This window comes from Pan paniscus, chromosome 13 (assembly GCF_029289425.2).
Source record: "Pan paniscus chromosome 13, NHGRI_mPanPan1-v2.0_pri, whole genome shotgun sequence".
Classification (NCBI taxonomy): domain Eukaryota; kingdom Metazoa; phylum Chordata; class Mammalia; order Primates; family Hominidae; genus Pan; species Pan paniscus.
In genome coordinates, this window is record NC_073262.2 from 84,611,705 (window position 1) to 84,628,184 (window position 16,480).

The window sequence follows — 16,480 nt, forward strand, 5'->3', positions numbered from 1 at the left end:
TCTGATGAAATACAATACAAACATTATCTAACAATTCCGTTTGATAAAGATCATTATAAATAGCAACCCCCAAACCATAAACTTGCTAAATAAATTTAGGATAAAAGCAAGTCATTAAAAATATTTAAAAGATCCAAAATGTTTCTGAGTAGCATGAATAGAAAAAACACTATCCACATTTAAACATACCCTAATATAATTTCAGAATACCAAGGATAAATATGAAATTCAAAAAGTTGGCCAGGCGCAATGGCTTACGCCTGTAATCCCAGCACTTTGGGGGGCCGAAGCGGGTGGACCACGAGGTCAGGAGTTCAAGACCAGCCTGGCCAACATGGTGAAACCCCCTCTCTCCTAAAAATATAAAAATTATCTGGTCATGGTGGTGCGTTCCTGTAATCCCAGCTACTCAGGAGGCTGCAGCAGGAGAATTGCTTGAACTGGGACCCGGGAGGCAGAGGTTGCAGTGAGCCAAGATTGGGCCACTGCACTCCAGCCTGGGCTACAGAGAGAAACTCTGTCTCAAAAAACAAACCAACAAACAAAAATCCAAAAGTTTTTCAAGAGAAAAAAACCCAGATTGCTAATGATAGAGTTCCCATGTTGAAAGTGAAGGAATAATATTGAAGTTGTGAAAGACAAAAATATTAACCTAGAGTTCTTTTTTGCTTGTTTTTTTTTTAAATTTTAATTTTAAAAAAATTTTCATGAGTACACAGTAGGCTTATGTATTTATGAGGTATGTAAGATATTTTGATACAGGCATACAATGCATAATAATAAACTAGGAGTAAATGGGGTATCCATCACCTCAAACATTCATCCTTTCTTTGTGATAGAAACAATTCAATTATAACTTTTAGTTATTTTAAATGTATAATGAATTATTGTTGACTGTATTCACCCTGTTGTGCTATCAAATACCAGATCTTATTTATTCTATATAAATATATTTTTGTACGCATTAACCAGCCCTACTCCCTCACTCCACAAGTACACGTCCCAGCCTCTTGTAACCATCATTCTGCTCTCTGTTGCCATGAGTTCAATTGTTTTAATTTTTAGCTCCCACAAAAAATGGAGAACATACAAAGTTTGTCTTCCTGTGCTTGGCTTATTTCACTTAATTAACATAATGACTTCCAGTTCCATCCATGCTGTTGCAAATGACAAGATTTCATTCTTTTTCATTGCCGAATAGTGCTCCAAAGAAAATATGTACCACAGTTTCTTTATCCATTGGTTTGTTGATGGACACTTAGGTTGCTTCTAAATCTTGACTATTATGAATAGTGCTACAATAAACATGAGGGAGCATATATCTGTTCAATTTACTGATTTCCTTTCTTTTGGGTATACACTAAGCAGTGGAATTACTGGATCATATGGTAGCTCTATTTTTTAGTTTTTTAAGGAACCTCCATACTATTCTCCATAGTGGCTATACTAATTTACATTCCCACCAATGGGGTACAAAGTTTCCTGTTTTGCTACATCCTCAATAGGATTTGTTATTATCTGTCTTTTGGAAAAAAAGCCGTTTTGACTGGGGTGAGATGACATCTCACTGTAGTTTATTTTATTTATTTATTTATTGAAACAGAGTCTCACCCTGTTACCCAGGCTGAAGTGCAGTGGTGCAATCTCAGCTCACTACAACTTCCGCCTCCTGGGTTCAAGAGATTCTCCTGCCACAGGCTCCAGAGTAGCTGGGATTACAACAGCCTGCCACCATGCCTGGCAAATTTTTGTATTTTTAGTAGAGACAGGGCTTCACCATGTTGGTCAGGCTGGTCTCAAACTCCTGACCTCAGGTCATCCACCCACTTTGGCCTCCCAAAATGCTGGGATTACAGGCGTGAGCCATCGCACTCGGCCCAACATCTCATTGTAGTTTAGTATGCATATCTCTGATGATCAATGATGTTGAGTGCCTTTTCATATACCTGTTTGCCATTTATATATCTTGTTTTGATAAATCTGTATTCAGATCTTTTTTCCATTTTTAAATTGGATTATTAGATTTTTTTCCTATAGAGTTGTTTGAGCTCCTTATATTTTTGTTATTAATCCCTTGTCATAAGAATAGTTTGCAAACATTTTCTGCCATTTTATGGAGTGTCTTTTTACTTTGTTGATTGTTTCCTCTGCTATGCAGAATCTTTTTAACTTGATGTGATCCTATTTATCCATTTTTGCTTTAGTTGCCTGTGCTTGTCAGATATTACTCAAGAAATCTTTGCCCACTCCAGTGTCCTGAAGGATTTCATCAATGTTTTCTCTTAATGGTTTCATAGTTTGGGGTTCTTGATTTAAGTCTTTAATCCATTTTGATTTGGTTTTTGTACATGGCAAGAGATAGGGGTCAAGTTTCATTCTTCTGCATATAAATATTCAGTTTTCCTGGCACCATTTATTGAAGAAACTGTCTTTTCCTCAATGTATGTTCTTGACATCTTTGTTGAAAATGAGTTCACTGTAGCTGTGTATATTTGTTTCTGGGTTCTCAGTTTGGTTCCATTGGTCTGTGTCTGTTTTTATGCCAGTAACCAAAACCATGCTGTTTTGGTTACTACAGCTTTAAAGTATAATTTGAAGTCAGGTAATGTGATCCATTCAGTTTTGTTCTTTTTGCTCAGGATAGCTTTGGGTATTCTGGATCTTTGGTGGTTCCATATAAATTTTGGGATAGTTTTTCCTATTTCCATGAAGAATGTCATTGGTATTTGGATAGGGCTTGCACTGAATCTGTAGATTGCTTTAGGGAGTATGGACATTTTAACAATATTAACTCTTCCAATCCATGAAGATGAAGTATTTTTGCACTCTTTCATTTCCTCTTTATTTTATTTCATTAGTGTTTTATAGTTTTCATTGTAAATATTTCACTTCTTTGGTTAAGTTTATTCCTAGGTATTTTATTTTATTTTGCTTGTGGCAATTGTAAAGGTAATTATTTTTTGATTTCCTTTTCAGATTGTTCACTGTTGGCATATAGAAACACTACTAATTTTTATATGTTAATTTTGTATGCTGCAGCTTTTCTGAATTTGTTTATGAGTTCTAATAGGTTTTTGGTGGAGGCTTTAGGTTTTTACAAATATAAGATTATGTCATCTGCTGAGAAGGATGATTTGGCTTCTTCCTTTCCAATTTGGAGGCACTTTATTTCTTTTTCTTATCTGATTTTTCCCTTGTACTTCCAGTACCATGTTGAATAACAGTGGTGAAAGTGGACATCATGGTCATGTTCCAAATCTTAGAGGAAAGCCTTTCAGTTTTTCCCCATTCGGTATGATACTAGCTGTGGGTATGTCATATATGGCTTTTATTGCATTGAGGTATGTGTCTTCTATACCCAGTTTTTTTTAGTGTTTTTTTCATCATAAAAGGATATTGAATTTTATCAAATGCATTTTCAGCATCAGTTGCAATGATCATATGGCTTTTGTCCTTCATTCTGCTAATATGATGTATCACATTCATTGATTTCTGTATGTTGGACCATCCTTGTATTCCTGTGAAAAATCTCTGTTGTTCACGATGAATGATCTTTTTAATGTGTTACTGAATTCAGTTTGCTAGTATTTTGTTAAGGGTTTTTGTATCGATATTCAGAGATATTGACCTGTGATTTTCTTTATTTGATGTGTCTGTCTAGTTTTGATTTCAGGGTAATAATACTTGCCTCATAGAATGAGTTTGGAAGTATTTCTTTCTCTTCTATTTTTCAGAATAGTTTGAGTAGGATTGGTATTAGTCCTTCTTTAATTGTTTGGTAATATTTAGCAGTGAAGCCATGGGGGGTGCTTGGCTTTTCCTTACTGGGAGACTTTTTATTATAGCATTGATCTTGTTGCTTATTATTGGTCTTTTCAGGTTTTAAACTTCTTCAGTCTTGGTAGGTTGTAAGTGTCTAGGAATTCATCCATTTTTTCTAGGTTTTCCAATTTATTGGCATATAGTTGCTCATAGTGGTCTCTAATCATCCTTTGAATTTCTGTGTTATTTATTGTAATGTCTTCTTTTTTGTCTCTGATTTTATTTATTTGAGTCTTCTCTCGTTTTTTGTTAGTAAGTCTGGCTAAAAGTTTGTTGGTTTTACCTTTTCAAAAAACCAAATTTTCCCTTTATTAATCTCATATTTTTTGGTTTCAATTTCATTTATTTCTGCTCTGATACCTGTGGGGTTTTTTTTCTTGTACTAATTTTGGGTTTGGTTTGCTCTTGATTTTCTACATCTTTAACAGGCATTGTAAGGTTGGTCATGTGAAGATTTTCCACTTTGTTGATGTGGGTGCTTATTGCTATAAACTTTCTTCTTAGTACTGTTTTTGCTGTATCCTACAGGTTTTGGTACAATGTGTTTCCATTTTCATTTATTTCAAGAAATTCTTCAACTTCCTTCTTAATTTTTTAATTGATCCACTGGTCATTCAGGAGCATATTATTTAATTTCCATGTGTTTGTAAAGTCCCAAAGTTTGTGTTTCTGTTTTTATCAATTTTCCTTCCTTCCTTCCTCCCTCCCTCCCTCCCTCCTTCTCTCTCTCTTTCCTTCCTTCCTTCCTTTCTTTCTCTTTCTTTCTTTCATTCTTTCTTTCTTTTCTGAGATGGAGTTTCACTCTTGTTGCCCAGGCTGGAGTGCAATGGCACATTCTTGGCTCACTGCAACCTCCGCCTTCTAGGTTCAAGCAATTCTCCTGCCTCAGCCTCCAGAGTAGCTGGGATTACAGGCACGAGCCACCATGCCTGGCTAATTTTGTGTTTTTAGTAGAGATGAGTTTTCTTCATGTTGGTCAAGCTGGTCTCAAACTCCCAATCTCAGGTGATCCGCCCGCCTTGGTCCCCCAAAGTGCTGGGGTTGCAGGCATGAGCCACCGTGCCTGGCCTGTTATCGATTTCTAGTTTTACTCCATTGTGATCAGAGAAAATATTTGATATGATTCCAGTTATGTTTTTAATTTATTAAAACTTGTTTTGTGGCCTAACATGTTGTCTGATCTTGAGAATGATTCAGGTGCTGAGGAGAAGATTATGTATTCTTTAGTTGTTGGATGAAATGTTTTGTAAATATCTTTTGGGACCATTTGGTCTGTAGCATAGATTAAGTCCAAAGTTTCTTTGTTGATTTTCTGTTTAGATGATCTGTCCAGTGCTACAGTGGGTTGTTGAAGTCTCCAGCTATTATTGTATTAGCATCCATCTCTCTCTTTAATGCTAGTAATATTTGCTTTACATATCTGGATACTCCAGGGTTGGGTTTATACGTTTATAGTTGTTATATCCTCTTGCTAAAATGGACCTCTTTTTCATTATATAATGACCTTTTTGTCCTTTTTATAGTTTTTGTCTTGAAGTCTATTTCGTCTAATATAAGTATAGTTACTCCTGTTCTATTTTGGTTTCCATTTACATGGAATGTCTTTTCCCATCCCTTTATTTTCAGTCTATGTGTATTTTTATAGGTGGAGTGTGTTTCCTGTAGGGAACAGATAATTGGGTCTTGTTTTGTGATCCGTTCAGCCACTCTATGGCTTTTGATTGGAGAGTTTAGTTCTTTTACATTCAATGTTATTATTGATAATGAAGGACTCACTACTGCCATTTTATTATTTGTTTTCTGGTTGTTTTGTGGTCTTCTCCTCTTTCTTTACTTCTTTCCTTTTAGTGAAGGTGATTTTCTCTGGTTTTAAATTAAATTTTCTTTAATTTATTGCTTTTTATTTTTGTGTATCTGTTGTATGTTTTTTGATTTGAGGTTACTTGAGGCTTGTAAATATCATCTTACAACACATTATTTTAAACTGATGGATTCATAATGATTACAAAAACAAACAAGCAAAGAGAAAACAAATAAAATCTGTAGATTTTAACTTGATATCCCCCTGCTTTTTAACTTTCTGTTATTTCTATTTGTGTCTTATTGTACTTCTTATCCTTCCAACTTTGTTGTAGTTATTATTTTTGATAGGTTTATTGTTTAGTCTTTCTACTCAATATATGAGTAGTTTACACACCACAATTGCAGTATTATAATATTCTGTTTTTCTGTGTACTATTACCAGTGAGTTTTATACCTTCAGATAATTTCTTATTGCTATTAATGTCTTTTAATTTTGTACTGGAGAACTCCCTTTAGCATTTCTTGTAGGACAGGGCTAATGTTGATGAAATCTTTCAGCTTTTGTTTGGGAAAGTATTTATTTCTCCTTCATGTTTGAAGGATATTTTCTCTGGTTATACTATTCTAAGATACATATTTTTTTCTTTTAGCACTTTATATATGTCACACCACTCTCTCCTGGCCTATATGCCTGTATGATTTCCATTGAGAAGTCTACTGCCAGATATATTGGAACTTCTTTGTTTGTTATTTGTTGTTTTCTTTTTCCCTCTTGCTACTTTTGGAATCCTTTCTTTATCCTAGACCTTTGGGAGTTTGATTATTAAATATCTTGAGGTAGTCTTATTTGAGTTAAATCTGCTTGGTGTTGCATAACCTTCTTGTACTGGTATCTTGATATCTTTCTCCAGTTTTGGGAAATTTTCTGTTATTTCTTTGAATAAACTTTCTACCCCTGTCTCTCTCTCTACCTTGCCTTACAGCCAAAAACTCTTAGATTTACTATTTGAGGCTATTTTGTAGATCTTGTAGGCATGCTTGTTTTTTATTCTTGTTCTTTTGTCTCCTCTGACTATGTGTTTTGAAACAGCCTGTCTTCAAGTTCATCAATTCTTTCTTCTGCCTGATCAATTCTGCTATTGAGACTCTGATGCATTCTTCATTATGTCAATTGTATTTTTCAAATCCAGAATTTCTGTTTGATTCTGTTTAATTATTCCAATCTCTTTGTTAAATTTATCTGATAAGATTCTGAATTCCTTCTCTGTGTTATCTTGAATTTCATTGAAGTTGCTCAAAACAGCTATTTTGAATTCTCTGTCTTGAAAGGTCACATATCACATATCTCTCTGTCTCCAGGATTGGTCCATGGTGTCTTGTGCCTTATTTAGTTTTTTTTTTTTCCTTTGAGGTCATGTTTTCCTGGATGGTCTTGATGCATGTGGTTGTTTATTGGTTTCTGGGCATTGAAGGATTAGGTATTTATTATAGTCTTTGCAGTCTGTGCTTATTTGTACCCATCCTTCTTGAGAAGGCTTTCAGGGTATTTGAAGGGACTTGCATGTTGTGATCTAAGATATTGGTCATTGCAGCCATATCTGCATTAGGGGGCACTCCAAGCCTAGTAATGCTGTGAATCTTCCACACTCATAGAGGTACCACCTTCGTGGTCTTGGATAAGATCCTGAAGTATTCTCTGGATTACCAGGCAGAGACTCTTCTTCTCTTCTCTTACATTTCCCCAAACAGAGTTTTTCTCTCAGTGCTGAGCTGTGCAAAGCCAGCACAGCCCTAGGTCTTGACCAAAGTCCATGATAACCACTGCTTGGCTATCACCCATGTTTGCTCAAGGGCCTAGGTCTCTACAATCAGCAGGTGGCAAAGCCAGCCAGGCTTATGGCTTTTCCTTCAGGTGGCAATTTCTCCCTGGCCATGGGTGGGTCCTGAGATGCTGTCCATTAGCCAGGGCCTGGAGTCAGGAAGCTTAGGAATCTACCTAATGTTCTATTCTACTGCAAATAAGCTGGCACCCAAGCCATAAGACAAAGTCCTTCCTACTCTTCCATCTCCTTTCCACAAGCAGAGGGGACTCCTTCTGTGGCCACCACTGCCCCAGTTCACGGAGAGTACTGACTGGCTACCACTGATGTTCACTCAAGGCTCAGGGGCTGTTTAGTCAGCTCGTGGTGAATGCTGCCAGGCCTGGGCTCTCCCTTCAGGCCAGTGGGCTCCCCTCTATTTCAGGACAGGTCCAGAAATGCTATCCAGGAGCCAAGGCCTGGAATCAGGAGCCCAAAGAGCCCACCTAGTGCTCTACCCCATTGTGACCAGGCTGTTTCCATGCCACAAGACAAAGTCTCCTTTACTCTTCTGTTTCCATTTCTCAAGCAGAATGAGTCTCTCACCACAGCCATGACAGCTGGGAATGTGCTAGTCACACCTGAAGCCAGCACGTCTCTGAGTTACACCCAAGGCCCACAGCGAGTACTGCCTATCACTGCTGATTATTCAGGCCCAAGGGCTCTTTAATCAGCACTTGGCAAATCCTGCCAGGACTGGGTCCATCCCTTCAAGGCAGCGAGTTTCCTTTTCATTGAGGGTGTGTCTAGAAATGTCCAGGAGCTAGGTCCTGGAATGGGGGACTCAGGACTCTGCCTGTGGCCGTATTCTACTGTGGCTGAGCTGGTATCCAAGTTGCAAGACAAAGTCCTCTTTAATGTCCCCTCTACTCTCCTCAAACAGAAGGAAGGAGTCTCTTTTGGTGCTACAAGCTGTGCTGCCTGGGGTTGGGGAGTTGGCACAAGCACTCCCTTGGCCACCCCAGCTGGTGTCTCACTAGGTCACGTTCCCTGCAAGTCCCCTCACTCCACACTTAGCACAGCACCAGACCTTGCCAAAGAATTGCAGTCCTTGAGGCATAGATTGCCTTTCAGGTTTATTTAGGGCCCCAGAGTACTGTAGGCCATGGTCTTGAGGCTTGGTAGAACTCAGGTTCTGACTGCTGGGATGGATGATTCCTTTCTGTCTAGGGCTCATATAAATGCTCCCTCTATAGGTGCCAGCTTAGTTCTGCCTGATGTTGCTTTCTGTTGTGCCAGGGCAACACTGAGTTCCAATGCAGTCCCACAATCCCTTTGCTCTCCTTTCCTCAAGTGCACAGATTCTCTTGCTGCACCACATGGCCACTGCTGGGGGATGGAGAAGGGATTGTGTCTGCAATTCAAGAGTATCTTTACTACCCTCTTCAGTGCCTCTTCCAGTGATATAAACTTAAAACCAGGTATTGTGATTGCTCACATGATTTTTTTGGTTCTCATGAAGGACTTTTGTGTGAATAGTCATTTAATTTGGTGTTTCTGCCAAGGGGACAATTGGTAGAGACTTTTATTTGGCTATCATTCTCTGTCTCCTCTCTCAATCTGGAGTTCTTTACTCAGCCAAATTCACTAATGTGGGAAGGGAAAGAAAGTCATTTTTAGATATTCGAAGTCTTGGAAAGTTTAATACCTATGAATCATTTCTATAAAGCTTACTAAAGAATATACTTCAGTAAGTCAGAGAATAAATCCAAGACAAAATGTGTGATGTAGGAAAGATGGCGAACAAATAGATGATTTCACTGTGGCAGATGAGTGAAGCCTGTGGAAAAGGTCATGCTGAGCATCTTGTTTCTTTGGAGGTGTATGTGGACAATAAACGTGTATTCATCCATTATATAAATTATTCGTGTAATTACTTTTTAATAGGACAAAAAAACCCACAATATATCAACAAAGTCCAGAGGATCGAGCAACAAAGCACTTGGAGGACATTTTAGCAGAAGGAGCATTTGAACTTGGTCCTAAAAGTAGAGATGTTTGCTAAGTAGCAAACATAGGGTGGAAGGGTGCTCCGAGTCACTACAAGTGACCATATGTACAAAGTGAAAGGACTTGGGTTATTCAAGAAAGAGTAAGTTCAGTGGTGATTAGGGGGTACATGGCCTGAGGTGCGCCTAGAAAATAAAGTTTTAATTTCTGTTTTCTATAGAGTGCCAGATGATGAGCTAAATTGATTTCCTTATCATACTTTCTTAATTACCTACTCCTATCATTCATTTTGTTCCATGACTCATTATTTGTACTGGAAAACAAGGCTTAGCACATTACAACCTGCTAGAAATTTCATGTTCTTTCTGAATTAAGAATTATCTGTTTGCTTCCAAACTCATTATGCATATATTACACAAGCAGTATAATGAGTCATATGTTACACTTTTTAAAACTGGATCATTAAGAAATCGTAAGAACAGATGTATAACAGTTCAAAATCTCAAGAAGCAGAGATTATGGGATGGCACTGGTGATCCCCAAAACAGGTTGCTGTGGCATAAATATGATCAGTAAGCAACTTTGACTCATAGGCCAGACCAGACCCACCCCAGACCACCATGACCAAGACACAGAGGCAAATGCTCTCAGTCAATATAGGTTTCATGTTCTTACCGAGACATTTGCTTTTACTGGAAGTGACTCATCCTAATCAGAAAATTATTTTATTTTTAATGCTCCGTTATTTGTAGATATGAATAAGCCTACATTCTGCATGGAAACATAGGCAAGCACTCAAGAACAGCTCTTTTGCAGAGTTTACGCAGAGCCAGAAGATTGCTAAACTGAAGCAACATAAGTCCAAAACTTGAAATCATTTATAAAGAACTTATTTTTGTTTAAATAGATGTTAGAAGTCAGAGAACATATACAAAGTACTAAATGTGTGTATACCATTTACATAGCAGATAGGGAGGTAAGCAGAAGAAGCAAGACAGGAGAGAGCTGTTTGTCAAGTTTTATAGTGATAATAAAAAAGGCAAAACGAATGTTTCAGTGTCAACTGAGAGCTGATCATTTGTTGAAGATTAAAGGCGGAAGAAAAGGGACTTTTGGCAAAGCAGATCTTTCTGTAACACTGTTAGTACAAAAAACAATTGGCTGCCTTTTGCAGAGATGTTCTAATCAAATACATTTCTTGAAAAAGTAAAGGCATACTCAGGATGAATACAGCATGTAATGTATGGCCCCACTGACATCTACATTCTATGAAACTTTCAAATTATATTTATATTTAATTTAAATTTACATCCCTGTTTTCTTTTTAAAAAATATTTTGAAAAGGTTGTCTAATCAATTACTGTTAGCACCAACTTTTTATTTCTGGGGATTGATTAATTAGTTTGTGGGTTATGCAGACATTTGATGACTTGTTTTTTCCTTGCATCTTGCCTTTTAAACATTATGTTAAATAGTAGCATTTTACCAAGATTGAGAGATAAGAGTTGAAATTTAAATCAGTCAATTATGCTACCTTGGAGTATTTATAAGGCTTTATATATGGGTGGGTAGAGACTTTAAGGTAAAAAAAAATAGGTAAAAAAAAAGTCATTAAGGAAAGAGAAATGGAACCAATATCTAGAGTTGACTTAAATCATGTATTTGCTGTTTGTCCTCTTTCCCACAGGAATCTAAGAGATGGTTGTGAATATTAATTAAAATAACATACAGAAGATTATACTCTGAGAATATTTCTTACTTGATATTTATCAATGTTACATAAATTCCAAATTGGATTCCATAGAGTATATTTGAAGGTGCAAATGAATTGAACAGAAGATGCTGTTAAAATATTTCACAAAACAACCAGAAATTCAATGAAAGTATCTTAACTGCACTTTAATATTATCACAGAATATATATTCTAGTCTTGTCACAAACTGTAATTGGAAAAGACTGTGATCATACTCCCTTGCACAAAGATTTGGTATCCATTCTGAGATTGGATTCTTCTAGAATAAATATGAATCTGAAGCATCTCTATGTCAACCTTATATACAGTGGACCATTCCTGGAATTGAGGAACTCAGATTTTCCAATTGTGCTATGTGATTTTCAGAAACAATTTGAGAATGTTCAGGTGTAAAGGTGTGAAATGGAGAAGACAGTCACTTTGGGTTGGAAGACACCCTTTGCCTGAGAACTATAAATCAGAATGCTCACTGGTTTCCAGAGAAAGTGAGAGTAGTTAGGCAGCAGTAGCTGCCTGGAACTACCTGATTTTCCACTAGCTATACCTGAACATCGTTTAAAAGGTTATACATATTTTAAAGTGCTTCACCATTATTAGGAGTGCAGTCTTTCCTGTCTTCAATCATTTGTAATGTCTCTCAATAAAGGCAGTACCCCAAATGCTTTTCCTGATACCTGCAAAATAAATGAAAGGAGTCCACTAAAATTCTGATGACTGTCAAGATTGTGTCAGACATCAATCATATGGGGTTACAAGGCACTGACTTAAGGGACTCTTAAAACCCTGCTTTGAGAAATTATAATATAAAATTTTGGGGGTAATTTAGATCAATGCTCCTGATGAAATGTTTTGAAGAACTAAACTGGAGATAGTACATCAGCCTGGTAGTTATTTGTTGCCTTTTTTTGTTTTGTTTTGTTTTTTTAGAATGTTTTCTCTCTTCAAGATTCTCTTTTGAAAGACATCTAAAAAGGCAAGACTGGGCAAGACTTTGAGAGAATTTGTTCTTTCAAGTCTTCCCTGATTGATAACTATTGCTAAAATATAGTTCATGGTTTGCCTACATCAGTGATGGTGCATAATACTATTTATATTTTGAACATTTCCTCTGAGTAGAAGATGTGAAGTTCATTCAAATTTATGGAGCTTCATCTTCGACCGTGTTTATTCTCTCTCTTTTTTCTCTCTCAGACAACACATTCATTTATTCTGTTTTAACTATGTAAAAAAATAAGAATATGTTGCACTTGTTATCCATAGCTTAAAGAAAGAATTAACAAAGCTAAACCAATAAAATAATAGCTATTTAACAGGAAGCTATAAGAAAACACTCTCCTGGTTCTTTCTCTTTTTATTTTTTATTTTATTATTATTATAATACTTTAAGTTTTAGGGTACATGTGCACAATTATTATTGTAGTTCGTTTCCATTGTATTACATATGTCAAGTACAATGCATATTGAAAGGCCCTCTGTGTACCTATAATATTGCTCTTATAGGTAAATGTAAGAATGTTAGGAACAGTGTTCTTTTGCATGAAGTAAGGGAGGTAAATTCAATATGATTTTGGAAATAATGATCTCATCCAAAGTAGCGTGTCCTTCATTAGAAGACAAAGCATGTTTTTTTGAAAAAGAGCTCTATTTTAATTTCTCTGATTTAAGAGAGGGTGTGAAAAATCTTTTTCTGCATCAAAATGCAAAAGAACCTTAAAAATATTATTTAAAATTATCTTTGTTATTCTGGCTCTTAATTTTTTATTAAAAAATTCAAATGTGCTCATTGTATAACATAGAAAATCATAAAGAGAAAATATATAACCTATAAACTCACCATCCAGAGACAACCCCATTAACATCTCAGAATATATTCTTCCAAACATTTTTCGCACATCACACACAAAAGTATAAGTAAGCGTGTATGTATATGTCAGTAGGTGTTTAATGCATGAGTACATGCATGTGTATATATGGATACAAATCTATAATGAAATTATACTAGATACAGCTGTACTATTTAAACATTGCGTGAAATTTTTGAAAATTATTTGGAAACCCTACCAAAAACAGAGTTCTAGAAGTTACTCTGAATCCAAACCAAATAAAATCTTATAACATTATTTTCTTCCATTGTATTACCAAACTATTTAAAATGTGAAGAATTTTGCAAATGGGTTATTTATTCATTTATTTATTTATATTGTTGAGTAAGAGGATCATACCTATAATCTCCTACAAAGGCTACTGGCCTACTGTTCAGGAATCCTGAGTAATTCTCCTCACCTTAATATAAATTTTATCTATATATCTGTATATCTATATCTATATCTATATCTATATCTATATATCTATTCCTCACTCCTCTCTGTCTCTTGAGTATTTTAAACCTCTTTCCTCTCTGGCTACCTCCTTGCAGCCCAGGACATATTCAAGTCTGGTTCATCTATAAAATAAATCTAAAAAGCTCCACTCCACTCTTGCTCTTGCTCTCTACTGTAAGGTCCCATGTTTGAAGGAGGCTTTCTTTTAACTGTCAAGGTGTTTTTTAAAGAACTTGCCTAAATTATGGGCCAGGCACAATGGCTTATGCCTGTAATCCCAGCACTTTGGGATGCTGAGGCAGGTGGATCACTTGAGGCCAGGAGTTCAAGACCAGCCTGGGCAACATAGCGAGACCCTGTCTCTACTAAAAATACAAAAGTTAGCTGGGCATGGTGACACATGCCTGTAATCCCAGCTACCTGGAGGCTGAGGCATGAGAATCACTTGAACCCAGGTGGAGGTTGCAGTGAGCTGAGATCGTGCCATTGCACTCCAGCCTGGGTAACAGAGTGAGAATCTATCTAAAAAAAAAAAAAAAAAAAAAAAAAAAAAAAGAGCTAGGCTAATTTTTTCTCACCTACCTATTTCCCACTCTTTCCCTCAATATAACTACTAGAATTCAGTGGATAATTTTTAGATGTTTGTAATTACATCCTCTGTAGTTTTGACATGCTGATCGCATGTTTCCTAAAGAAACTCTCTTCAATCTTTATTTCCATGTTGTTATTCTTTCCTGGTCTTCTTACTCCTCTGATTGTATTTTTTTGTGTGTGTGTTTGTTTCCATTTTGTCCTCTTTTCCCCCTTAACATTTGGGTTTATCAGAATTCTATACTTTTTTCTTATCTTTGCATTCCACAAACTGCTTGGATTAATTTATCTATCCCCATGTCTTTCAGGGCTTATTTGACAAGGACTCATATATTATGTGTATACCTTCAAGACAGACCACTCTTCTGTGTTATAAAATAGAAAACTGTAAGAATAATACTAATGATATTTAAAGTGCCTAACAGGACACGGGGGCTCATGCCCGTAATCCCAGCACTTTGGAGGCCAGCAACCATTTTTTATGTCCATAGTTTCTGTAGGTCAAGAATCCAGGTAAGGCAAAGTGAAGATGACTTGTCTCTGCTCCACTATGATGAGGGCCTCAGTTGGAACTCTCACAACTGGAGCTGACTCACGTGGCTGGGGACTGGAATTACCCAGAGGCTTCTTCACTCACATGTCTCATGGGGTAGCTGTGATGACTCAAAGTCTGGGCTCCACTGGGGCTGTTGACAGGAATCAGCATGTGACATCTTGTATTAGTCTGTTTTCATGCTGCTAATAAAGACATACCTGAGACTGGGTGGTTTATAAAGCAGAGAGGTTTAATGGACTCATGGTTTCACATGGCTGGGGAGGCCTCACAATCATGGTGGAAGACAAAGAAAGAACAAAGGGATGTCTTATATGGCGGCAGGCAAGGGGGCTTGTGCAGGAGAAGTCCCAGTTATAAAACCATCAGATCTTATGAGACTTATTCACTACCACAAGAAAAGTATGGCAAAACCACTCCCATGATTCAATTATCTCCACCTGGCCCTGCCCTTAACACATGGGGATTATCACAATTCAGGGTGAGATTTGGTGGGGACACAGCCAAACCTCTGCATGTGACTTGGGCTTTTCACTGCATACCTCCTGGGTTCTGAATGTGCCTCATGACAGAACATTTGGAGAGTAGGCAGACAGAGCAATGCCAGAGTGTTTTTCTTTGCACCATGATGTCTGGGGCATCAGATCAGAGACTCAAACAGCTGGAGATGACTTGAATAGCTAGGGATTAGAATGCTTTGGAAGCTTCTTAACTCGCATGGCTGACACCTGGGCAAAAATGACTCACAGGTCAGGCTCAGTTGAGGGTGCCCACTGGAGTACTCACAGGTGGTCTCCATGTGGCTTTGCCTTCTTCACAGTGCAGTGGCTGTTTTCTGAGAGGGAGCAGTCCCAGCTGGAGGGACTGGAGAGGGGTGTTACACGGGAACTGAGTGGAATGAGCATGGCCTTTTATGAACCAGCCTCAGTAATCAGGAAGCATCACCTTCTCTGTGTTCTATAGTTTACATATGAGTCACTTAGGCCAGCCTAGATTTGAGGGGAATTAGACTACAACTCTTGGTGGGAGAATAGTAAGGGCCATTTCAGAAAAATATGTGGAATGAGAGAGATTGTTTCTTCCATTTTTGCAAAAATAGATACCCCGATACCCCTAACTGAGCCTAGCTTTTGAGTCATTCTTGCCCAGGTGTCAGGCATGTGAGTAAAGAAGTCTCCAGAGCATTCTAATCCCTGGCTATTCAAGTCATCGCCAGCTGTTTGAGTCACAATTATGCCATGTGCTGAACAGTTTTCATGAATTACCTCTTGGAATCCTTATATCAATTCTATGAAATAGTTAAGAGTTTTATCCTTATTTTAAATTTTAATATTCACTAATTTTAACAATGAGAAAATGTAAGGAGTATTTCCATCTAGATAACATACTTGGACTAAACCAAGTCTAGAGTAATTGATTTTTATTGTTGTTCTACATGTTATCCTTACATTTTACCATTTAGTGAGTGATATGACCCCATATACTAGGCTACTAAATCTGAATTCATAGTTCATCATTGTTCCAACTCTCTCTTCCATTATTATCATCCAATTTCATTAAATAACTATATTCTATGCATCTCCCTCTCCATTTTCACTGCTATTACTTTATTTGAGGCTTTTTTTCATTTCTTGAGTAGATTTTTATACATCCTCAGATAATCTTGTCTCTGGTCTTGACCCATTCCAATCTACTTCTACGTGGGCACCACAGTGATCATTCTTTAAAAAACCTAAATCAAATTGCCATACTCTCTTATGTGAATCTCTTTAGTTCCTGTCACTGCCTTCAGAGTAAATCCCACATTTCTTTGCATGGGCAAGAATGA

At 37.1% G+C, this 16,480-nt stretch overlaps 1 protein-coding gene across 1 annotated transcript in view; it reads left to right on the forward strand.

Moving 5' to 3' along the window:
• Positions 1-14,407: 14,407 nt before the first annotated feature.
• The window catches only part of PPP1R1C (protein phosphatase 1 regulatory inhibitor subunit 1C), a 145,135-nt gene continuing 143,062 nt past the window's right edge, over positions 14,408-16,480 (forward strand). The window contains exon 1 of the mRNA XM_063595230.1: positions 14,408-14,612. Coding sequence (XP_063451300.1) covers positions 14,502-14,612 — 111 coding nt within the window. The 5' untranslated portion in view covers positions 14,408-14,501. The remainder of the gene's footprint in view (positions 14,613-16,480) is intronic.